We start from the raw sequence: 25,530 nt of genomic DNA on the forward strand, positions 1-25,530 counted from the left end.
TCTCTCTCTCTCTCTCTCTCTCTCCCTCTCTCTCTCTCTCTCTCTCTCTCTCTCTCTCTCTCGCTTCCACTCTGCTAATCAAACCGCTCTTCTGTGAGTAGTGCTAAGGAGTTATGTATAATTATGTAGAATCGTATTCCCCCTTATAAGTTAACTGTTAAAGTCCATGACTAGGGGACCATTGTCCAACACATCATAACTAGGTTATTACCACTCGGCATCAAAATGTCGTAACTTTTGCGCAACACTCCTTGTCAAAGGTTACGCTGTTTAGAGATGTTATGTAATAGCTATATATGATTCTGACAACCGGTTTCAGGACCTCATGGCGTGAGGTGAAGCGCTAAAAGAATGGTCTGGATTTATTTGTCACAATTATGTTATTGTTTGTAAATATTCGTAGCACTTTTAAGATTTCAGGAGTGGTGGGCGTGCGTGTGAGTAACGTATACACTCTCGTACTGTATAAAGGATGTACATAGCAAACCGTATAATTAGAATTGTCGTAAACACTTGTTTTCGCTACGTTACAAATAAAACATTGTGTAGTATTGTAATTCATTAGATATCCTCGATCTTTCTTCGTATTAGTATCGGTTTTTCTCTGCCGAAAACCTGGAGTGAGCAGAAACTCGAACAAATGGATACAAGTGAACAGAATAGTTGAATGATTAGCAATATATATTTTTGCAGCTTCACTTCCCACCGTACAACTTAAAAAAGAAAACAATGCCAGAATATTGTTGATAACGTAGAAGAACCAGTTTGGTACGTAGGCAAAGAGTTCCAGCTTGCGAGTGTGCACCTGACAGCAACTTTCTAAGACCGCATCATCGATGACATCACAATCACTTGATGAACACCAAACCAATTAGTGTTCGCCTTAGATTAATTACCACAAATGTTCTTTACCCTTCTTGAACAAGAATGGGGGGATAGGTACATACACGAGTAATCTAGTTGGACAGTTACTTGAACATCTATCCTTGGCACTAGCACTGCAACCGCTCCCAATCTGGGTGAGTTATGCTATATGCAGGCCATATGCTACTAAAGCTCAGTATCTATCCTCGGCTCCAGAAAGATTAGCATATCAAGAGACTAGGGATTCAATGGAATTTCTGCCTACATTACCTTGACCGTTATGATAATACCACGACGAGCAAGTGTTCGAACATATACAGTTAAACCTGTGTGATCGAACACCTCTATAGAGCAGCCACCTCCCTATACAGAACACTTCTCGGAAGATCCCTCAAGTTACCCTTGTATGTAAGACGTTGTGTGATTGATTAACTGGCAGGCAGGGGGAAACATAGTCCGAGATTCCTCTGACCAATGCCCACACCGATGATTTTGGTGGATTTGGTGTGGTAACCCATACCAAATCCACCAAAATCGTCGGTGTGGGCATTGGTCAGAGGAATCTCGGACTAGGGGAAACAATGATCTACAACTTCATATATACGATTTACAGTTAACCTTAGGCAGACTTAGGTAGATTGTTCGGTTTACTTTACCTTGGCATCTGGGTTCACATACCCTATCACATCAAACAGCAAAAGCTATTATATCCCGTGAAGGTACTAGGTGAGAGTCCAGACGTGCGTATAGCAGGGTAATTATGTAGCCCATGCTACCACTATAGTATGTCTACTCTTAGGCCAAAACAAAATATAGGTGTGGTTACCGTTTCCCGACCGACCCTATTTATTCCCAGCTACCCTAAACATTTTATTGTCAATTTTCTTTAAAGTAAAAAAAATGATGAAAAAAAATAAAAAATGAATTGGACAGTTCCTGCTTCAAAAGGCACAACGCACATCCTTCGGACATGGTTCGTAAATAAAATGTTTCAATAAAATTGCGCGGTCGATTTATGTGAGTTTTCGGTCTCGCGAGGCGGTGAGGAAAATATCTGTCCGCGAGGCTGAAAACTCGGCGTGTGCGGCGTATGTGAGACATATAACATATTACTATACATACGTTTTACATATATGACAACCATTACCATGCACCTATGTATATTAATATATACTAGCATTATTTTAATATATATATATATATATATATATATATATATATATATATATATATATATTATATATATATATATATATATATATATATATATATATATATTATATATATATATATTATGGTCATGATATTAGTAGAGCTCATAGGGTCTATGTCCCCCAGGGTACTGCCAGAACGTACCCTAGTCACTATTTGATATGGTTAGGGTTAGAGTTAGGGAGTAGGCGTAGGCGACTCCCTGGACTCGTTAATGGAGTAGGCGAGGTACGGTCTGGCATATTAGATAGTACCAGGGTACGTTCCGGCAGTACCCCGGGGGACATATAGACCCTCTCAGCATTAGTAGACGTAGGCTCATGCTGTTACCAACACCTAGTATTACAGCAATTGTGCAGGTATGCCTAATATCATGAATACGTATATTTATACATAGGTATAAATATGTATACATTGGTCAGGGGCATATTATAACATGCACACATACACAGACAATCTGTGTCAATCGGGGAATATCTGTAAGTATGTATCGTACATATGTTAAGATGTGGTCCTGACAGGTGTATGCATAGACATGATTCTATAATACGCCTATATATAAGTGTCATAAGTGCCTATAGAAATTTCTATAGGTGCCTGAACATAGCTTATAATAGCATGAACCTACTAACATACTTATCCTGATATACGACAGAGTATAGATACGTTCATGATAACAGCGTATGCAGGAATCTATGGGTTTATTTTGCTATGTGGTTGATAATGGTACCCAGGATTCAGATTGGCAAGATGGGAACACAAGAAAGTCTGATCCTACAGTAGTTCTAGCATGTTACACAACATGTCAGATTAGTCACTATTTAAAAACACCTGCGAATCTGTGATCTAACAAAATCTCGTAACATTCACCGGGAGCATAGTAACAGGCAGTTAAACGATCGTCAATATAACTATATACATGCAATGAGTAAAATGATGAAATTATGTACACATATATTGGCTCATGGAGTCTATGTCCCCCAGGGTACTGCCGGAACGTACCCTGGGTACGGACCGGTATACCGGAACGCACCCTGGTAACTATTTGATATTGTTAGGGTTAGGGTTAGAGTTAGGGAGTAGGCGTAGGCGACTACCTAGACTCGTTAGAGGAGTAGGCGAGGTACGGTCCAGCATATTAGATAGTACCAGGGTACGTTCCGGTATACCGGACCGTACCCAGGGTACGTTCCGGCAGTACCCTAGAGGACATAGACCCTTTCAGTCATATATTGCTAGTAAACACATGTTCACGGTAAAATAACCACACATGCACACGAGTAAAATTAATAAATTATGTATAAATTACAGCGTGAACATAGATAGGCCCCGGCGGACGACGGATATAATATAAGTATAACTTATAAGTGATAAACATGCCTACACCACGGTAACGTTGTCATGCACTAACAGGCAAGGTTACGTCAGAGTGCAAGCTAACACCCGCTCCCCATCATATACTGGCAGTAATTTACACACTGTGAAATAAATCGTCTTTTCCTAATCACGTGTGTAAACAAATTGCACGAGAGTGGGTATGTAGCTCTGGCTGGCATATACGTCATCACAAAATAACTCGAGTAATAAATATGTATATATATATATGTATTTTGATAGCAACAAAATTGGGTATTGCTACCAGCATGCAAGCTTTCCCAGGAGAAGCAGGCACATACAGAACCATGCATAGTGATGATTCTACAACCCTCATCCCTTGCTTGTTAGTCTTTGCACATGGTTTGTTATTTGAGCCACACTTCCTGCTTGCAGTGATCCAACCCAGCAATCAAGGTGGCTTAAAATTACTGACACATGAGTATCAAATTTAATAATGAAATCAAATAACCGTGTCAAGATTAAAACACAAATGGTGCTGTAGCATATGTCAACATGACACAACATACCATGGAACATCATAACACATCATGGGCTGACATGAGATGCCACAGGCTGACATGCACAAAATTGAGGGAGAATGTGCTTGAAAATAAATACGTAGTGAAAGCGGTCACGTTGTATAAAACAACAGGGGTTATGATAAATTCAGATAATAGGAATTGGAATGTGAAAGGTCACGGGTGTACTCACCAACCCTAACAATTAACCAAATCCATGGTAATGCTAGGCGATGGGATTAAAACAATTTGTTTGAGTAACCTCGAGCACCAATACAAAAATTTGAAGAAGACGGAGCATTAGCACAGTAACGGCGGGATTCAGGAGAAAGAAAGAGGAGCGGGCCAATGAAAAAGACATGTCAACGTGCCCAACGCAGCATCCGCAGCACGTACGAGACATCTCAACATGGAGAACACCTCGCTCCTCGCCGCTTTTATGACCGAACGGCGCATCGCCGCGCAAAGTACGGTCCACGATAATGCGAGGTCACGGCAGAGGTCGTGGTGACGCAGCAGAGGTGACAGCGATGCGGCATAGGCGACACTCATCTAACACAGGTCACGGGCGATTCAGCAGAGGTCACAGTGACGTGTCAAAGGTCACAGTGATGCCACCGGGGTCACTGCACGACTACCCTTCCTTCATTAATCACTTCTGACCAAACCCGTTGCTGGATAGGAACTGTGTATACCTGCCAACACAACATGAGCATGAGAAACATCACGCTGGAAGCACGGCATGAAAAATCTGATGCTATTGCAGGGTGCGAAATTAACGCGAGTCCGGAGTCAAACACTCCCTGATTTAATGTCGGACGGCCTGATTTGATATATAATGCAGGAGTCCGTGTGACTTCCTGAAAATTCTACTAGTTCATTCCAGAGCACGGCCGTATTTTTTCAGCAAATGTCCAAAAAATTTGGCAGACGTGCATCGCATGAATCCTCAAAATAAGCACATGCGTTAACTTGAACAACATTAACTTGTTGTTAATTGCTTTAGTTTTGAACTTCAGACTGCGGACTCCATCATTTTGCTGCGGACTCCCTTGTTCAAAAGTCAATTACTACCCCTGCTAATGGATGGTATAAATACATCGAGGAATAAAAAATAGTCCTACAAGCATACAGTTTCAACTCTCTCTCTCTCTCTCTCTTTCACACTTTCTCTACTATATTAGGAGTATATTCTCTACTGCTTTGCTATCCTAGATGCCAATAAGACACAACGGATAATTCCCTGTACAAGATAGATCCCTAATGCATACGAACCCAGACTAACCCCGACCCCTGACCAACCACCACAGCTACGTGCCAGGTAATCGATCGGGCTGGGGCAAAGCAAGAGACGTTGGCGCCACCTGCAGGCCACGTTGCTTACTTGCTGGGGAAATCCGTCATGACTCCGGTGACGTTGAGCCGCTCTGCGCGCAGCCAATCAGCTTCGTCGTTCAACACCCACAGATACGTGTGCACGCCGCGACGGTCCAGGTGTTCAAAGATAGCACGACGAACCATCAGCCTGCACAACATAAGACACCCCAGCATTAGCTACTGCACTACTTTACACAGGTATGTATTGCAATATAAGACACCCCAGCATTAGCTACTGCACTACTTTACACAGGTATGTATTGCAATATAATTATAAGACACCCCAGAATTAGCTACTGCACTACTCTACACAGGTACGTGTTGCAATATAAGACACCCCAGCATTAGCTACAGCACTACACTACACAGGTACGTGTTGCAATATAAGACACCCCAGAATTAGCTACTGCACTACTCTACACAGGTACGTGTTGCAATATAAGACACCCCAGAATTAGCTACTGCACTACTCTACACAGGTACGTGTTGCAATATAAGATGTCCTTAGCACTATTTACAGTGCTACTCCGCAGTGGTACATTTGCACGCCACACCATTAATCTGCGTAATAAAGGAATAATGATGAAATGGAATTACACTATGATGTAGTTTCCATACTGAACTATTACATGATGTACAATAGTAAATGACATGCGATTGCTTGATAAACTTACTTGTCAACAAACCAAAGCAAAAGCCTCCATTTCTTGTTCATAGCAAAAAATTCTTTATCTTTTCTAGGAAGAAAATAACATTTTATAAATGTACCATTTTGTGCCATAATTAGAATCTAGCATGTAAAAACCATAAACATTCATAAATCCATAGTTTCTCTTTATTTCACTTGATCTTGCTCTTTACTTTTTGTTTACACCTTTTGTTACTTTTTACATAAAGATATAGATTATGATATAGACAACAGTAATCTCTCAGCATATTACGTTATATCTGTCCAACAGCAAAGTAAGAGATAGGTACTTACTTTAAAAAAATACTAGGTAAGAATATCTCGAGAAACTGTTCCTTCATTGGCAAGAATGGCAGCAACCCGATGTAGAAAGAAAAAGTTATGATGACGACTCGCCGAAACGAAAACAGAATCGGAATATTCGGATTCTGAAATGCAACAATGAAAAATCCACGACCTAGAATGCATAAAATACTGCGATACTGGACATCTGCCATTGCTAACATGCTAGATGATAGAGGGTACTGGCTACCCACCATTGCTAACATGCTAGATGATAGAGGGTACTGGCTACCCACCATTGTCTCCACGTTAGATGAGATAGTTATTACATTCACTGCTGGCCTATGTTGAACAGCATATATATATTATATATATATATATAATAATCGACAGGCACCACACAGCGGTAACAGCATGGCTGCCAACATCGATGCACTAGATGCTAGATGGCACCACTTGGTTACAGTAGTCGTGGCACAAAGGCGTGCACACCGACCAATGCCCTCACCTCTCTGTGACATTTCTGTATTGTCGTGTGCTTGGCGTTGCCCCACACCGTGATGTGCTCTCGCTGGAACTCACGCACCAGCTGCGAAACCTACAATATAAACCGAGCACTTCACTCACTCAGATACCCTGAACTCCCTCCGCACTGCATGACACTAAAGCACTGATTACCTCCGCCCACGGAGTGGAGGAGGTTATGTGATCGCTCTCGTGTAGTGTGTTCGTGTGTTAGTCCGTTCGTGTGTTAGTCTGTTCGCGCGATCGATATTAGCGCGTCGAGTTAGCAGCAGGCCAGTCAGTCAGCAGCAGCCAGCAGCGAGCCAGCTCGTAACACATACATGTTACATGGGGCGTATGGCTTATGTCGCTGGCGGAGGTATGAACTCCGTGAGTGCCCTCTGTCTAGTTTTTGTATGAGTTCTAGCTCTTCCCCACAGACTGCGACTCTAATAACATGCAGTCTAGCTGACACATCATTCCCTCCCCTTTCTTGCCATGCAGTCCATGATTAATATACACACACACGCACGCGCACACGCACACACTCACACACACGCACACACACACACACACACCACACGCACACGCACACACACATGCTGCCAGTCACCTTCCCCACCCCTACCTCCTCCCTGGCCCTGATCGATGCCCCCTCCCCTGCTACGTACGTCTCTGATGAGTCTCTCATCCTCCACCTTGATGTCTATGTTCATCGGTAGATTGCGGAATCTCTCAAACACCTCCCTCAGCAGAGGGATGCGGCAGTCGTCTCCTTCTGTGTGCTTAACTACAGACAACAAACATCGTGTTACCACGGTAACTCCAGATCACAGAATCTCTTAAACTCCTCCCTCAGCGGAGGAATGTGGCAGTCGTCTCCTTCTGTGTGCTTAACTACAGACGACAAACATCGTGTTACCATGGTAACTCCAGATCACAGAATCTCTCAAACTCCTCCCCCAGTGGAAGGATGCGGCAGTCGTCTCCTTCTGTGTGCTTAACTACAGACGACAAACATCGTGTTACCATGGTAACTCTAGATCACAGAATGTCTCAAACTCCTCCCGCAATAGTGAAATGCTTCAGTCCTCACTCTCCATGTTTCCATGTTTACTCAAACAGTATGAAAGCATCAAGTTGCTAAGCTATCACTGGTAGTCACATAGATTGAATTCGATTGGAAGCTGAAAGTTTCGCGTTACCATGGCTACTCATGTAGAATGAATTTCTCTGGGAGCTGAAAGTTGCTACACTACCATGGTTACTTGCATGGGGACAAGCAGCTGATAACTGCCACATTACCATGGTTACCCATACGAAGTCACGCAGCTGGGAGTTACCAGGTTACCATGGTTACTCACACGACATAAATTCGACAGGCAGCTGACGTCTGATTGGCGGCAGGTCGCTGAGACGTGTCTCCGATATGCGCGCGTCATGACCCGTGAGTCGTCGGAGGTCGTCGTCGTGGGCAACGACGACGTGTCCATCTGCCGTCCTCTGGCAGTCGATCTCTAACATGTCCGTGCCGACGCTGACAGCACTGCAATGAACAGATGGGGAAATTAACACCGGGGTGGGGTGGGGTGGGGTCAAATTAAGTGTTGCCTTTAATTTAATCAGGAATTTCTGGGCAGCATCATGACAAGCTGGAGAGGCACAATGGCAAACATTTCCTTCAAAGAATGATTATCGAGGTCACTCTGACAACAGCGCTTATGCGGGGGAAAAGGGCAGTACATAGATTACGTGCGATTTATTTTAAAGTCACAAAGGCACACCAACCACCTGAGAGCAACATGGCCACTTTCTTACCATGAACTCCTTCCAATTTTCTGCAGGCACCACAGCAATTAATGAGGGCGACTATATATAGCACCTGCCATCAGTGCAACTGCACAACGGAGAAGAAATTTTATTTTGATTCTGCCCACTAATTGAAAGTCTATAACAAAATGGGCTAGTCTGCAGCGAAATGAGGAAGTGTGCAGAAATATAACAGGAGAGCATATTATGCAATGGTGGGTGTTTTACTAGATAAAAATTGCATTTAATGCTATAGAGATATCTTCTCTCCTTTGAAAAATCTCTTTTTGTATGCTTTTAGCTACGCGGACATACGACATACAGTACCATCATAAAAGTGGCACTACACTACAGTAAAACCTGTCAATCCTGCATAGATTGAACAGCAGATCATTGCAGCCCCATAAAGAAATGGATCGCTGCAATCTCGAGAACTTGTGAAAATCTCTTTCTAGATTTTCACTCTGTCACTTGGATCATATTTACACTGGGTTCCCACAATTTGAAAGATACCACACTGCATTTCTAAAGACTCATCCATCCTCATCGTTTTCTTGTATCAAAATATAAAAAACCTTTGTGTAACTATTAGGTGTCACCTGGCACATCATACAACATTGTAAATACTGGAGGATTAGAAGAGAATGGGTCCAGGAGATTCGAGAAATTGCACAACCAACTCCTACATCCACTGTCTATATATCAATGCTAGCCACAAGTTCCCTTCTCGCTTAACACTACGTTAGCGAGGGCTACGTTGGCTACGTTGGCGTTCCTACGACGTGTAACAGTCGGAGAGCCTGGTCGGTTTATATCAATGCTACATGGCCACTACTCACTGTTCAAATGCTGTCATGGTATTCTCCAAATTCTCGCCAGCACCTTCAAATAGAATTAAAACGAAATTAAAACTAATTGATCAGCTTTGTCTCTTGTTGTCTTCGATATAGTCTCTTGGACTTTGAAGACTAATCATTGAATCTACGAGATCCAGCCACTTATTGAAGTATGAATGACGAGTCCATGATGGTACGTAATCTTGTAACCTCGTAATGACTGGCGTTTAAAATCCAAGGGACTATATTTCGAAGGCATGCACACAGTGACACTGACAAAGTTAATCAAATCGATAAATCAACACTGCAGATAACAGCAATAGATAATGTTGGCATTGTTGCGTCTCAATAAGGCCATTTTAGTTCAAGGATAGAGAACATGGGTCCCAATAAAACCAATGTCATTTACATCTATATAAATATAATATTATATCAATATAATAGGTTAGGGTTATGGTTAGGGTTAGGGTTAGGGTTACTGATTAGCGTAGGGTAGGGTTAGAATGTAGGGTTACGGGTTAGGGCTAGCACATGGTTATATTGGACGCCATGTTCCTATCCTGTGGGCCAATATTTACTGTCTATAGCTACGGGCATTCACTGCCGCATCAGTTCAGCTTATCTCGCACTAGGGAGGTCATGCGCGCTGATGGTCTGTAAAGACCTGTTACACACAACCAGTGGTCACTAATGGATAGGAGGCAGACACATCAAGTGAAGATATAAATGTCATTTCCGAATGCATCATTAAATACTCACCCTAATACTAGAGGCACGCTGCCCACTAATATAGGTGTGAGGAGTGGCGCTAATTTTAAGTGATTATTAATGGAGCTAATTGGAGTAGGGAAGAACTAGAGCTCTCTTCAATCACATGAGAGAGATGACTAGTACTAATCGTCAGCTGCTTGGCGGAGGTGCTGTGCTCTCGCCGAGTGGCTCTAAGTTTATGACGTATCTAGTTATTGGCCAGCTGGGGCACAGCAGCCACGTAGACACACTTAACTCTTGTAGCGCGGTGCTATTTGACGTCACCTAAGGGAGTAGCAAGGGTAAGAGGGTTTTAGTTGTACATGCAAATATTCACAGCATGTGGTTTTAGAGCCCTCTACTCGTCCTCAACCTAATGGGCTAACTTTTATGGCTGTCATACTTTCGAAATAGTGTGCTATATGTGTAATCATAAGTACAGGAGGTTATAGTCATATATAGACTTTGGGGTCCACATATAATGGACGTATAATTTATAGCACTGACTAATAGTCATCTAAGAATATAATGGAGTGCAGCTTATCGAGCATGCCAATTTCGGGCCGCGTAATTTTCGTTCAGCGCTAAAGTTGACCGGAGGGATGTACTGAGGTTGGTTTTGCAGCTGACGAAATTTGTATTTACTTATGTTTAGTTTTTGTTGTATATGTAAATTAGGTGGATACCATTATACAACTGACAGTGGATGAGAATTCGATGATACGCTATGCAGAAAAATATAACATTTAATCCTTGTTTATTGACATCAATTTAATGAGCAATCCGGCCTAACATGTTACTCCTATATGCACAATGATCAGTTTTTCGCATAAAAGCCTGTATATAATCTTATCGCGAAGTGTTAGCCGCGCGGCGAGAATAGCAATCACTTCCTGAACATTTTATTCCACCCTGAGTAAGTAACGAAGACTATTTAATAAGTATTAACATTATAATCGATATATATATCGGTCCTTTCGACATTATAGTATATATATTATAGATATATATATATATGTGTGTGATGTGTGGTGTGTGTGTGTGTGTGTGTGTGTGTGTGTGTTGTGTGTGTGTGTGTGTGTGGTGTGAAGAGAGAGTGGTTAGGGCCGACTAGACATCAGCGTAAGCGTGACAAGCGGTGACATCTGGTGGCAAACAACACACTCTATGTTTTTTCCGATACTTAATTATTACTAGTCCATGCCACTGATCTCTAGAATATAATCATATTATTATAGATTATATTATATAGATTATATTATAGAGATCAGTGGTCCATGCCCGTTAGGTGGTCAGAACTTCTGTGTAGAGTAGACCACATGCATTGTTCATGATGGAACGTTTATAGTTGTGTACGTCATTGCATGGCGCATACAGCTAAAATATTTAGCTGCAGGGCACTTCCCACGCAGCTAGCAGCCTAGCAGTGACGAGTAACTGGCCGTGACTGAAGAAGTGTTATAACCGCGTGACACACACACACACACACAGCACACACACACACAATCACACACACACACACCACAACACACACGCACCGCACCACGCACGCAACGCACGCCACGCACGCACACACACAGTCACACACACAGCACACATACACATAACACATACACCACGCACACACAGCACACAAACGCTTCGCACACACACAAGCACACGCACAGGCACACACAGCACAGCACACACATGCACACAGCACACATCGCGGCGCGCGCGCATAAACACACACACACACACACAGACACGCACACACACGCATACACACACCGCGCACACATAGACACAACACATAACACTACACGCCACGCACGCACACCACGGCACACGCACATCGCACACGCACACGACACAGCACCACACACACACAACACACATCACACACACACACAAAGACACACACAACACAACACACACACCACACCAGAAAACCTTAACTGTGACATGAGGAGTTTCTGACAAAGCGGGCGACTTTTCTTGCGAGCGGTATCTTGTCTGATCTTATATGCATAAATTATATTTCAGGCAGTGTATACAATATGATATTGATTATCAATCAGATATGATACACTCCTGATATTATCATATAATATATGATATATACTAATATTAATATTATAGTATATCATATATAAGTAATATAATATATTATATATATATATATAATTATATAATATATATATATATATAATATAAATATGCTTTGTGGCATTAGCTGTGTGCACTTGTTTATAACACATTTTTTAACTCAAGAGCAAGAAACAATGTAAAACAATGTATAACATTTAGTCTGCGTTTAGATTGCGAGGGCAGCGCCTTTGGTTATACATTGTTTTTTTACATTGCCATTGTCTTATCGTGTTGTGACGTTGCACCGCACTTGGTGCAAAAATTTCGCACTATTGTATTGATAATACACAGACACACATGCCGTGTCTCCATTTTGTACCTACTCTCCACTTTATATATATTCTCTAGGTTAAGATTAATGCAGTTCTAAATCGATTTTGATTCTAAGAGAACCCTGCATATGAAGTACTTAGTACGCAAAGTGTTTTTAATCATTGTAATCGTAAACCAAATATAAGATTGTTTACTGCAAACATTTTTTTCAACAGGTATGACTTGAGAAAGACATGCACGCATAAGCACTCGCATGCGAACGTACGTCGCCACCCTCATTCGCACGCGCGCATGCATGCACGCACGCACGTACTGACACATAAGCACTCATATGCTCGCATACACACACGTACACACTCGATCCCTCACGCAGGGACTTGGGAGAGGAGGAATGCGAGAGCAAGAGCGAGAGTGTGTGAGAGAGTGAGAGAGAGAAGAGAAAGAGAGAGAGAGAGGAGAAGAGAGAGAGAGAGAGAGAAAGAAGAGAGAGAGAGAGAAGAGAGAGAGAGAGAGAGAAGGGAGAGAGAGAGAGAAGCGAGCGAGAGAGAGAGAGAGAGAGAGAGAGAGAGAGAGAGAGAGAGAGAGAGAGAGAGAGTAGTTCCTAAGTGCACCGTGTATATAAAGAAGTACGCGCAGTAATTAAAGATTGTAATCGTAAACCAAATATAAGATTGTTTATCGTACATATTATTTTCAAACAATCTATTAGTCAACATGAAGAAACACCCGGTCACTGGTTGTTGCAGAATATGTAGACTAGAGGAAGATATATTTAGGATGATCCATTACGTATATATTTTCTGGATAAGATTAATGCAGTTCTAAATAGATGTTGATCGTAAGTGCATCCTGTTACATGAAGTAGTTCGCACACTAATTACAGATTGTAATCGTAAACCAAATATGCGATTGTTTACTGCAGGCGGATTTTTGACAGGTCTGATCTCTCAGTCAACATAAAGAAACATCCGAGCACTGGTGCTTGCAGAATGTATAGACTGGAGGAAGATACGCGCATACCATCACTCACACGTACGTACGTCCCCACCCTTATTGACATGCACGCACGCACGCACGCACGCACGTGCCTATGAATGAGCACATGCTCACATACGCACACACGCACACGCGCACGCACGCACGTACGCACAGGTAGATTGATAGACGAAAAGGAGAGTAAATGATAGACAGCAGACTGACAGAGCCAGAGAAAGAGAGAGAGAGAGCAGTAAGAGGGAGAAAGAGAGAGAGAGAGTAGCGATAGGGAAAGAGAGAGGGGGAAATTGGGAGGGGAGAGAGGAAGAGAGAGAAAGACAGAGAAAGCGCATGCAGCGAGAGGAAGAGAGTGACAGGGAGAGAAACGGGGAAAGGAGGGACAGCCAGACAGGCAAGCAGGCAGGTAGGCAGGCAGACAGACGTACAGGCGGACACGCAGACAGATAGATACAGCCACAGCTATATCAGACACGTGACCACTATTAAATCACTACCGGTTCATTACCGGTTTGCTACCGGTTAGGTTAGAGGATGTGACGCGTCGTCGGCCGACCAATCGGAAGGCCCGCAGCTCGGGCAGTAAAGTTGACGCGATGTGTTGTGGTTGCATTATTTAGGCTGGCTATCGAAATCGAAATCGATAGAAATCGCAGCCCAATAACCTAGAAGGGCAATCACGTGACTTTCGCTCGAACTTTTGGCAGCCATATTGGCTGGGTGCCGTCTGCCTAGTCACAGCATAAGATATACACAACACAGTGCATTTGTGTTGAAATTGGTTCCGATATTTTAATATCATGCCAGTGTATTGTAGTGCATACAACTGTAACGTTAGTAGATCTAAGGAGTCAAAGGCAGCAAAGATCACTTTTCATGGGTGCGAAAACATTAAAATATATGACCGTAATTGGGCGATTTGCATTAAGAAACTTTGTTCCTATTTACTTCTCTCACAATATAATCTGATGTACTCACAATGCATCCATAATTATAAACGTAAACACGTTGTTGTGTAGTCGTGTACACAGTGTGACAGGACAGGTCACGTGGGATAGGTCACCCAGGCAATATGGCGGTCTGAAATTTTATTGGTTGCAAGCCAAAAGTCACGTGATTGTCCTTCTAGGTTATTGGGCTGCGATTTCTATGATCGTATGTGGCAATGACATGTACATGGAGATGGGTGGATGGTTACTGGTAATTTAAAACAAATTCTTTCAATGTATGGCCCCTATTCGACTGCGCGACTGTTTTTCAGGCACAAATGTGGTGTCGGTTAGTAAATTCACGATAATTTTTTAAAACGCTGGACAACATATGATCATAACTCTCACGGTGCACAGCTGATCGAAGTACATGGCTACCTAGCTTTAATATTGCCACTCGGCCGAAAACGGTCGAAATACTATTTTTCAGCTCCTGAAATTCAATTCTTAATTATAGGATCCTACGGAGGATTTAATAGTGGTCTGTTCTCTGACACGCTTCTTTTTTTTCTTCAATTTTGTTCTCTTTTTTTGGTGCGGGCCTGTTACTGTTCATTTGTCTCTTCATGCCTACTGCTATTCAAGGAGCTAAATATAACAGAGTTATATGTAGCTCCTTGCTGCTATTTAGACGACACAGATAGCGATTTTCAATCGAAATTTATCATGACATGGGAAGAAAATGCCTTTGGACAACTAATGAATAAGTCGGCGATTTCTGTTGAAAATAACGAGTGCATTTTATTTACAGGAACACGCACACAAACCGGCTATGGGGTGTTATGTGTAAAAAATCAAGAACAGCAATGGCTAACAGTTAAAGTACACAGACTGGCGTACAGGCTCCATTTTGGTGTATGGCCTGCCAAAGGAAAACAGTGCTCACATTTATGCCACAACAAAAATTGCATTAGGCATCGGCATATAATTTTAGAAACTGCGCAGCAGAATTTTGAACGGTGGGAATGCAAGAGACTCATGAGCTGCATCGGGCATGCCGACAGACCGATGTGTTTACTTTCGTTAACGATTCGTCAATCGAAGCATGCATTATACTTGCAGTAGGCTACTAGCATATGATGCGTCGCACTCAGGTGGGGAAACCCTAGGCTGGACCGACCGACTGACCCGGGATGACCCCACCTCTCCACAGCACAGGCTAGTTACCCCATGAAATTTATTAACACCCTACTAAACTTTTTCCTTCTAATAATTACGTTGTGTAGCTGTGGTCAGCATAGGCAGTGTCGAGTTGATCCTTAATGTATTCGGAGGAATTTTGAGATCGCTTATACTTGATGTGGTCACGCACGTCGGCGAGCATGCGTTTGCGCCTGGCGGCTTCTCTCTGCTTTCTTCGGCGCCGCATTGATTACGTTGCGGCGATCGACATCTGTCGCAGCGCCAACAATGGCCTCTTCCCGAGTGGGACTTTAACGATGTTATCATTTTTCAGGTGGGCGGACATCTCTAAGCCGTTGTTCAGCCGGTGGACCGCCGAATGCATGCGGCCGATCGTGTTGGTGTTGAGTTTCATTTTTTCTATGCCAGCAACGCTTAGTTTCATTTGCAGGATGTTTTGCAGCAGAATCTTGTCCTCGTGGGTCATGGTAAATTCCTTGATCTTGAGGCTACTCAGGTAGTAGGAGCGTGTAGACAGCCAGTTCCTGTACCTACCACCTGAGCAGACCAGGGAGTGGCGCCGACACTTTCGATGATCGCCGGAATAGCAGTCGACTGTGCATTGCACGAGGTGAGGCAGCTTCTTCACTATTAAGTCCGTATTGCCACAGCTGATCTTGAACAGTTCGTTTACTATAAGGTGACATCTGGCCTTGATATCTGAGCTAATTAGTCGTTGTACTATCTGTCGTTCGTCTGCCGATCTGTCCCACCCGAGCATCGCCCTGCTGAATTTCGCTTTCATGCCAGCTTTGAATTGGGACTGGCCGAGATGAATGGTGTCGGCCATTGGCGGGTGACGTTCTACAATGGATCCATGGTCTTCATACCTTCGTCGATGCCTGCGCTTCCTCTTCCGTCGCCGTCGGTTGTCGCATGTTTGATGAGGAGTCTCTCCGTTGCAAATTGGCATCCCATCTCCAGCCCGAGTTCTTTCCGAGAGTGGCGCATGCTTAGGGACGTTCGCGGTGCAGGCGACGTGCCCGGGACACGTTACCGAATATCCTCGCTTTCTGAGCCATGCTCCTAGGGCGCAGAGCTTATTTTGCATATATACATTCCGATGATCTTATGGTCGTCTGTGTGATCCTCGATTGCCAAGCCGATTGCCTGCAATGCCGACTGCCCCATCTTGTGCCGGCTTGCAATCGAGATGGCGTTGTATCGAACGTCCATCTGAATGTTTATTGGCGATTCTTTGTCGAGGCCTCTCAGGTCGTTGATGGTCTTTAGCGCCTTCCTCAAATCTGACATGTCGGTTTCGGTTAGCTGCACGGTCTCGGCGCTGACCGTGGCTGCGTTTTTTTGCAGGCCGCTCCGTGACGGCGGTGGCATGTTTGTCGATGCCACCAGGAGCCTCAGCTTGGTCGGTCCAATGGTCGTGTCCTGCAAGCCCAGGTGAACTCCTCGATTGGGGGCTGCTGCCTTCGCCCCTCGTCCCGAACTTGGGATGTCGTCGTAGAGCTTGCATTTCGTGGAGGCGTAGTCACAGTTTCGGCATCTTAGTCTCATCTTCCAGCAGAGGCCTCTCTGCTCTTCGTCGCACATCTTCAGGTCTGGCTCCGGGCAATGGGATGCGTACTCTTCCGTCTGGCATGTTATAAACAATGACAGTGGATAAGTTTTTGATTGCAAGTAGTGCAAACGCATGCCTTTACAGAATATACAGTTCATTTGAAAATTATGTCGTCAACAACAAAATGAAATTCACGAATTTCACTTACCCGATGTTCGCGGATTGCTGAATTCCACAGGTTCTCGACTTTCGTGAGATGCACCAGTCGCATCTCATCTCGGTCGGACCGCTGCTGCATGGCGAAAGGATCTGCGGAGGCAGCGGCTAGCTGGCTTCGGGCGCAGGATCTCGGCGCCTCCATCTCTACCATCAGCATCTGAAACAGAAAGAGTGCCATCGGTAGTACGCGTTCTCACAACCTTCCGGTAAAGATCTCGATTCAGCCGTTGGGTCCACGGCTGAATCGGGATATTCGCCGGAAGAAGACGAGCCAGCATGAGCTGCTTCGCTGGCTGCTGGCTGCTTCTTGGTGCCCTTGTTGTGTGGGATGCGTCCTGGCTTGAATTGCGTTTGCTTTGATTTGTCTGATCGGCCTATCATGCGTAACAGCCTGTCTCGAGCTATGACTAGTTTGAGACTGACAGATTTATTCCATATGCCAATATTGCTCCTATTGTTTCCCACACAATAATGCGCAGCTAGGATACAATAGAATGTTTAGTTTATTTCTTAGAAACGGCAGTAACAAACTAACAAACAACATACAAGCACATGGAGACAAGAGGTCTCAATAATTAGGAATGTCGTGAGATCATGCCTTAAGAAACGGAACGCGCCAGCATGATGACAGCAGCTGGAAACGGCAGATTCTTTCAAATTAATGGAGCTTTTTGCACTGATTCCTGTGCACATCTAGCATAAATACCTATTCTCGTGTTATGTGAAAAATCAACAACTAGCCCCGTTGCAAATGTCAGCAAATCACAACATAGCAAAGGCACTACTGTGGAACTGCTGTCTGATAACGCCACCTGGTGGCCGTTTCCAAGCTGGCATCAGCCGCCACCTTTATGGCTATAAAACAGTAACCAAACGCCTCCAGGTGTCAAACTTTGACATATAGCACAATGAGACATGCAGTTCGTTTGGGAAAAAATTTGACAAAAAAGCTCTTTTAGTCTTAGAGAAATTGACATTTTAGTGCAAAATTTAGACCGTTTTTCAGGCATAATCACGTGACGTTCTAAATTGATAAGATCTATTGTCTAACATGTAAATATATGCAAATTTCTTTCCTTATCCTGTAGAATATTAAATTTCGGAAAGGTCCGTGCAATATCATTTAATGTAAAATATTCTATTTCGCTCCAGCGACTGTTCGAACTATGCACCGACTTGGCGTTCCGCAGAGAAGACGGGCACTGGATTCGCCTCATAGCCGGGTGGGTGGGGTCGGAGAAATTGCCGTAACTCAAAAACCGAGCAGCCAATTAACCCAAAATTTCACGCCCGTGTGCAGCTGTTTGTCGGAACGTATATGTTATTGAATTTGACAGATTCCCAGAAAAATGTTTCTATACAGACACGTGACCACTATTAAATCACTACCGGTTCATTATCCTGTTAGGTTAGAGGATGTGACGCGTCGACGACCGACCAATCGGAGGGCCCGCAGCTCGGGCACTAAAGCTGACGCGATGTTTTGTGGTTGCATTATTTAGGTTGGCTATCGTGTGTGGAAATGACATGTACATAGAGATGGGTGGATGGTTACTGGTAATTTAAAACGAATTCTTTCAATGTATGACCCCTATTCGACTGCGCGACTGTTTTTCAGGCACAAATGTGGCGTCGGTTAGTAAATTCGCGATAATTTTTAAAACGCTGGACAACATATGTCATAACTCTCATGGTGCACAGCTGAAGTACATGGCTACCTAGCTTTGATATTGCCACTTGGCCGAAAACGGTCGAAATACTATTTTTCAGCTCCTGAAATTCAATTCTCAAGTATAGGATCCTATGGAGGATTTAATAGTGGTCAGTTCTCATCAGATGCATTGATTCACACGTACAATACACAAACATAAACATGGATACACATACACAGATACACAGCTACCGTGTCTCCATTTCATTTTTCCCCCCAGATTCAGATTAATGCAGCTCTAAATGGATATAGATCCTAAGTGAACCGTGTATATAAACAAGTACGTGCAGTAATTAAAGATTGTTATCATAAACCAAATATAAGATTGTTTATCGTACATATTATTCTCAAACAAGTATGATCTAGTATTAGTCAACATGAAGAAACACCCGGTCACTGGTTGTTGCAGAATATGTAGACTAGAGGAAATTATATTTAGGATGCTCCATTTCGTATATATTTTCCAGATAAGATTAATGCAGTTCTAAACAGATGTTGTATCCTGTATAATATGAAGTAGTACGCACACTAATTAAAGATTGTAATCGTAAACCAAATGTGCGATTGTTTACTGCAGGCTGATTTTTGACAGGTATGATCTCTCAGTCAACATAAAGAAACATCCGAGCGCTGGTGCTTGCAGAAAGTATAGACTGGAGGAAGACACGCGCATACCATCACTCACACGTACGTACGTCCCCACCCTTATTGACATGCACGCACGCACGCACGCACGTGCCTATGAATGAGCACACGCTCACATACGCACACACGCACGTACGCACGCACGTACGCACAGGTAGATTGATAGAAGAGAAATGTGGAGTATATAAGAAATATAGAGAGTAATAGAGAGAAATAGAGTAAATAGAGTAATAGAGAGAAATGAGAGTAAATGATAGACAGGCAGACAGACAGAGCCAGAGATAGAGAGAGCAGTGAGAGGGAGATAGAGAGAGCAGTGAGAGGGAGATAGAGAGAGCAGTGAGAGGGAGAGACAGAGAGAGAGTAGCGAGAGGGAAAGAGAGAGAGAGAGTAGCGAGACGGAAAGAAAGAGAGGGAGATTGGGAGGGGAGATAGATAGCAGTGGGAAGACACACAGATATCTCTTACATAAAGGGCGAGCCTGTTTTTGTGTCTGTCCTTCTGTCTATCTTCTCCCCCCCCCGTAAGAGCTACACCTCCCTACACCTCAAAATCTCTTAATCAGCCATCGCCGACGCACCAAAGACAAGGTCAAAAAAAAAAAATACACAAAATAAAAAATAAAACAAAACGAAAAACTCGAAAATACGAAGTACCTGAGTGCCTGCGAAAAAAATAAGCAGCAAGTTGAGACATTTATTTTCTTTTCGCAGGCACTCAGTACTTCGTATTTCGAGTTTTTCGTATTTAATGCTCCTAACAATAAATCGCCCGGATCTATCCGCTTCTTCTTCTGAACCAGAAGAGCCCCGTGAGGAATACTTTCCTCAATCAGGCAATGATTGGAGGGCGACCGACCATATTTAAGCCAAAAACAATTGCACAGAAAAAACGCGACAAATACGTGCAAAAAAAAACAAACGAACAGATTTCGGTCAAAGTCAGCGTTTACAACCCCATAGTCCGTGAAGTTGGTAGGGTTAGGGTAGGGTTTTTAAACCTGGGTTGTCAATAGATTTGGCGCCATATTTTGCGCTCCGCAAAAAAATACTAGCGCTCAGCCAGAAAAGTTAACAATAAACGAGCAATCCTAGCGCACTCGCCTATACACTGCACGGCAGAAAAGTCACGACACGAATCCTAGAACAGCAACGAGTCGTCTCACTAATCGCTCAAAATCAGCCGCATCGCATGAATGCCGAAACGCAAGCCAAAATTAGCAGCCATAACAAGCAGAAAGTAGCAGAAAAGCAGTAACCCCCAAAAACTCCCGGGCGCATCCGCGTAGCCCAGCTAGTATATATAACTTTATTCTATTTATAAATATGAAAGAGATAAGAACAGATAGAAGAGAGGGCAGTGAGAGAGGGAGAGAAAGTGGGGAGCTCTCCTCCTTGAAAGGAAGCCGGAGCGACACGATAAGCTACTGGACAAGTTTAGCAAGACAGACAGACAGGCAGGCAGTCAGTCACGGCAGAACCTTGATCCTAATGCGTACTGTATATAACGTAGAATAAACACAGTATTAAACATTGGCGATGGTGCATCCCATAAAATCAATTATTTTACCCTACGGATATTTTTTCGGCAGGTATGACTCGCCAGTCGCAATAAAGCGGCAATCCCAAACGACGGCCTAAGCGTGTGCGTAAGTGCGTGTGTGCGCCCGCACGTTGGTAACAAATTAGGCCAAAGTGTCATGCCATTTTTAAGCCAGCAGTCTATCCTCATTATTGTAGGTGCAGTAACCTCAGACTGAGCCTAACCGACCACTGTTGGATTTAGAGACGCTGTTTTATTGGGAAGAACGTACAAAGATTGTAAAATGGCGAAATAAACAACTTTGCGGCGATGTTTTCGGCCTCTGGTCATTTCCCAATTAACTAAGCACTCACCTGTGGACTCTAGATACGCCGTGTATATATCTGGCAAGACACGACGATGAACCAGATTGAAAACGTAAATAAAGGATTTGCTATGTTTCAGCTATCATGGTCATTTCTAAGGAAAACATCCACACACAGAACAAATACCACCACACTCAATAACGCAAGAGTCGTACCGACGCATTAATATACTGTTATATTATAAAACATAATATACATTACCGCATAGTCATGGCTGTAGGGCTATACTAAGGGTTGTTTGGTGCAGCATTCTTCTACAAGTACCAATATATGGTCCCAGAGGTAGCTTATACCGCATAGCTAATTCACGATCTGCTGCTGGCGGGCTCAAGAAGGGCGCCCCTGGGCCGCGCAACTTGGGCCAAATCCAAACATTGCCACGTCATCAGATCTAAAGATCAAAGGTAGTTCGTCGCAAAAGGGAAAGGCATATATGCATAAAATGTTTATATATTAGGTTTCTTGGGTCCACGAGAAAAATCATGATTATGATGTTCTTACATCCGATGATTGAGGTTTCTTTGGGCTGTTAAGCAATGTTCAATCCAATACTGGCTGCCATACGGGCAAAATGCCGTGATGTGTATATCTTAGATTTTCTAATCTCATTTCTGATCTTTGGTGGGAATGTAATGTTGGGATGGAAACATAATTTGAGCTTATCAAATTATAAGCATGCCCACATGAAACTACTGACATACCATTATTTGTAAGAAATACTAAAAGACAATATGATTTAAGTACCTAAACTTATGTCTTAGTACAATTTTTATTCTACGACAAGCTCAACATGGTAGACAATGTGGAATCATCGGCTCACACAAGAATTATAATTGACTTGATTTGTCTATTCCATATTAGTCCATTTATTCACTAACATGTATGTTTAGGTTATACAAGTTACACGTTACACAGTTGTGTATAAAGAAACAAATACAACAGCAATGTAGGCTTTCCGATTGCGAATCATTGGCTTTAGAATGAATTACTCGCATGGTTTGTGTCGCAGTTATATAATCAGTAAGTTGACTGGGCACAACATGCAGTGACTCTCGATATAGTATGGCCGTGCCAAGGGCTCGAATCTATACCAGAACGGCAACCGACCGGCAATTGCAGTCGTGCCCGCTAATCAATCGCGCGTACTGCCCCTGAAACATCAACCCGACCGCGATCGCATTCCAGCCTGCCTGCCTCTTTTGTGTAATTGCCGTCGGTGTCTTAATCTACTGCCGCTAGTTTTGTTTTTTAGTCGAATCAACATGAACATCTGCTGCGCGTCGCGGCATGTTAAGTTGCAATATTGATGAGGCTACAACCCGCTAGTGCGAGGAGGGACCTAAAACACATGCGGATAATTATTTGCTCCTGATAGCGGTCATAGTAAAATTCTTGTTAGCTGTACTTACATCTAGCAGAGGTGGTACAGGGGTCAAATGTACGCGTGTACAGCTGTACATGGGGCATATTGTTCTTGCTACCATTAAACGCAAGAACGATGTTGATGTACTAACTTTGATTATAAGTTTCCCTTTATTTACAAAAAGTGCCTTGGTGGCCCTTCTCAAACTTGAGAGCTTGCCTTCTGGTGCCTTTCATATTTTAGAGAAATAATTCACAAGGCGATATTCTCCACATGCCGCCTAAAAAACAATGTGTGGCCTTGCCCTTCTCGTCGCTTAATTCGAGCCCTGGCCTGTGCCCATACATTTTAGCATTAAGTTACACTAGTCTTTGCTGTCAACGTTGTTGCTACATCCGCTCTCGCATTTGCAGAGCATCGTGCACCTGACACCGGCGCGATTGCACTTGCTCCTTCCTGTGCATGACTTGAGGCAGCTGCAGTGCAGCAGAAGGGTGCATGCTTCTGAAGCGTCACGAAGTGTAGTCCATAGCGGCTGCCAGGCACCCGTACCATCTTTTTGCCAGCCCCACTCACTGAAGTCGGGAATTCGTTGCTGCACTGTGGTAGACTGATTCCAGTAGAAGCTGGCCTGAAGTAGCGCTCGTTTGACATGCTGGAACAGTGCTGCTTGTGTAGGTGGGAGGTTCTCCAACATTCTGCTTCCAGTGGTGAATAGGCGATGCCGGGCCTCGTTGACACCATCTGCACCACATCCCTTGCTGCACATGAGAACAACTAGGCATTCGATCCGCTGCATATGTATCGACTTGAGAGTGAAGACATCAGGGTTTCGCGTGAGGGTCACCAATGTGTCGGTTAACTCTGGTAAGCTGGCCCATGCTGCCCAGGCAGTCTTCTTTCCACAACCAAAAAACTGTGATGTTGTATCGCACCCGGTTAGGCTGTGGAAGAGGGGTAGTGCGAAGGATTTTGAAGGACCAAGCTTGGTGAAGGGCTTGTCACGGAATGGACTTGGACGGGAATGTCACGGTAATGTTTGCCGCTACCGAGGCCTACCCAGAGCTCTGATAGGCCGAGATTCTCAAAAAATCGGACTGCCAAAACAACAACATCGCTATCCACGGTTCGGATATCCAATATAACCCTCACCAAAATATAAAAAAGGTTATATGGGACAGAATTATTCGGTCTAGGCCTACCACTACCAGTACCACTACCAGGCATTGATCATCACACAGGCACTTAGACCGTTTCAATAATAAAATGATGGTTAATAAATACAACTTGTCAGTACTACTACTAGCCCTACCAGTACCAGTACCACTACCAGTAATAGTCTTAATGTTTGATTTGACCTAATAACTTCACTTCAACACCGTCCAATACACCGCTGCAACACAGCGCGCACGCCCTTGTGCATGCACTAATAGTAATACACAGTGATAGAGAGTGTATTACTCTCTATCACTTATCTTATATCTTATCTTATTATTATCTTATAGTTATATCTTATATCTTAGAGAGTGTATTACACTCTCTATCACTGTGTATTTGTGCATGCACAAGGGCGTGCGCCCTAGCTATGTGTTGCAGCGGTGTATTGGACGATGTTGAAGTGAAGTTATTAGGTCAAATCAAACATTAAGACTATTACTGGTACTGGTACTGGTAGGGCTAGTAGTAGTACTGACAAGTTGTATTTATTAACCATCATTTTATTATTGAAACGGTCCAATTAATTAAGTGCCGTGGATCATCATGTCGTACAATTGTAACATTGTTCAAGTGGACTTGCATCATTAGTTAGACTTACGGTGTTAGGGAGAGGAAGTGTTAGAAGACGGGTTCAAACCTCTCAGGCACTTTGTACATAACGCTGATACATATACTTTAGCATAATTAGCATTATTGATACACTCAGGACTGATAACATGCCAAAGTAATTTGACCGATTTTTTGTTTACATGTCTGTTACTAAGCAATTTATGGATGCTCACTTTATACTCCGTATATGAGCACTCCAAACTCGTTCCAAAATGTACCGCTCATTTGCGGGGCGCCACCGTCCAATGAAATTTTAGCAGAAGGCAGAAAGGTGCGATATGATATGACTACTAGGCACTTTAATTTAATGAAATTTTTTTTTTGGGGGTTAGGGTTAGGTTTTTTTTAAGTGCCTAGTAGTCATATCATATCGCACCTATCTGCTGGGTGCGACATTTTATGCCATTGGATTGAATTAATTTTATTTCTTGAACGGACACTCGAGGCATGGAAGAAATACATAGTTACATAATAAACATTGGAATCATGTATGGCAACATTTGACAAACAATTAAATAAACGGCAAAATGAACAAATAACTATAGCACCCGGTGTCAC

The 25,530-nt window shown here is 43.3% G+C and overlaps 2 protein-coding genes and 1 long non-coding RNA gene across 4 annotated transcripts; 1 reads left to right on the forward strand and 2 right to left on the reverse strand.

Annotated features, from left to right (window-relative positions):
- Positions 1–3,239: 3,239 nt before the first annotated feature.
- Positions 3,240–9,508, reverse strand: LOC106805095 (glycerophosphodiester phosphodiesterase domain-containing protein 1-like). Its single transcript, XM_014806573.1, has 8 exons — positions 9,471–9,508; positions 8,187–8,368; positions 7,494–7,612; positions 6,827–6,916; positions 6,331–6,464; positions 6,023–6,085; positions 5,356–5,496; positions 3,240–4,666 (listed from the first exon to the last, which is right to left on the reverse strand). The coding sequence occupies exons 1-8, from the start codon at positions 9,485–9,487 to the stop codon at positions 4,624–4,626; spliced, it is 789 nt and encodes a 262-aa protein (XP_014662059.1). The 5' UTR covers positions 9,488–9,508; the 3' UTR covers positions 3,240–4,623.
- LOC106805097 lies at positions 5,418–21,506 on the forward strand. Of its 2 annotated transcripts, none has more exons than XR_001393398.1 (4): positions 5,418–5,546; positions 13,543–13,652; positions 19,808–19,917; positions 21,467–21,506. It is a non-coding gene; the product is annotated as an uncharacterized LOC106805097 (long non-coding RNA). The 2 variants fall into 2 exon arrangements; XR_001393397.1 differs by having other exon boundaries at positions 19,823–19,917.
- On the reverse strand, positions 15,318–25,044 carry LOC106805096. The gene is made up of 3 exons (XM_014806574.1): positions 24,962–25,044; positions 17,509–17,676; positions 15,318–17,374 (listed from the first exon to the last, which is right to left on the reverse strand). Exons 2-3 carry the CDS (start codon positions 17,674–17,676, stop codon positions 16,811–16,813), a joined length of 732 nt encoding a protein of 243 aa, XP_014662060.1. The 5' UTR covers positions 24,962–25,044; the 3' UTR covers positions 15,318–16,810.
- Positions 25,045–25,530: the final 486 nt, after the last annotated feature.

This window comes from Priapulus caudatus, unplaced genomic scaffold, assembly GCF_000485595.1.
Source record: "Priapulus caudatus unplaced genomic scaffold, Priapulus_caudatus-5.0.1 Scaffold99, whole genome shotgun sequence".
NCBI classification, from domain to species: domain Eukaryota; kingdom Metazoa; phylum Priapulida; class Priapulimorpha; order Priapulimorphida; family Priapulidae; genus Priapulus; species Priapulus caudatus.

Bases quoted from the DNA above. Each gene is read 5' to 3' on its own strand.
- LOC106805095 (XM_014806573.1), bottom strand. The intron at 7,613-8,186 runs GTGAGTAACCAT...TGTTGTCTGTAG, and splicing joins GCCTGTCGAATTTATGTCGT to TTAAGCACACAGAAGGAGAC. The intron at 6,917-7,493 runs GTACGTAGCAGG...TTTATATTGTAG, and splicing joins ATGAGAGACTCATCAGAGAC to GTTTCGCAGCTGGTGCGTGA.
- LOC106805096 (XM_014806574.1), bottom strand. From the start codon at position 17,676: ATGCTGATGGTAGAGATGGAGGCGCCGAGATCCTGCGCCCGAAGCCAG. The intron at 17,375-17,508 runs GTAAGTGAAATT...ATAACATGCCAG, and splicing joins CAGCAATCCGCGAACATCGG to ACGGAAGAGTACGCATCCCA.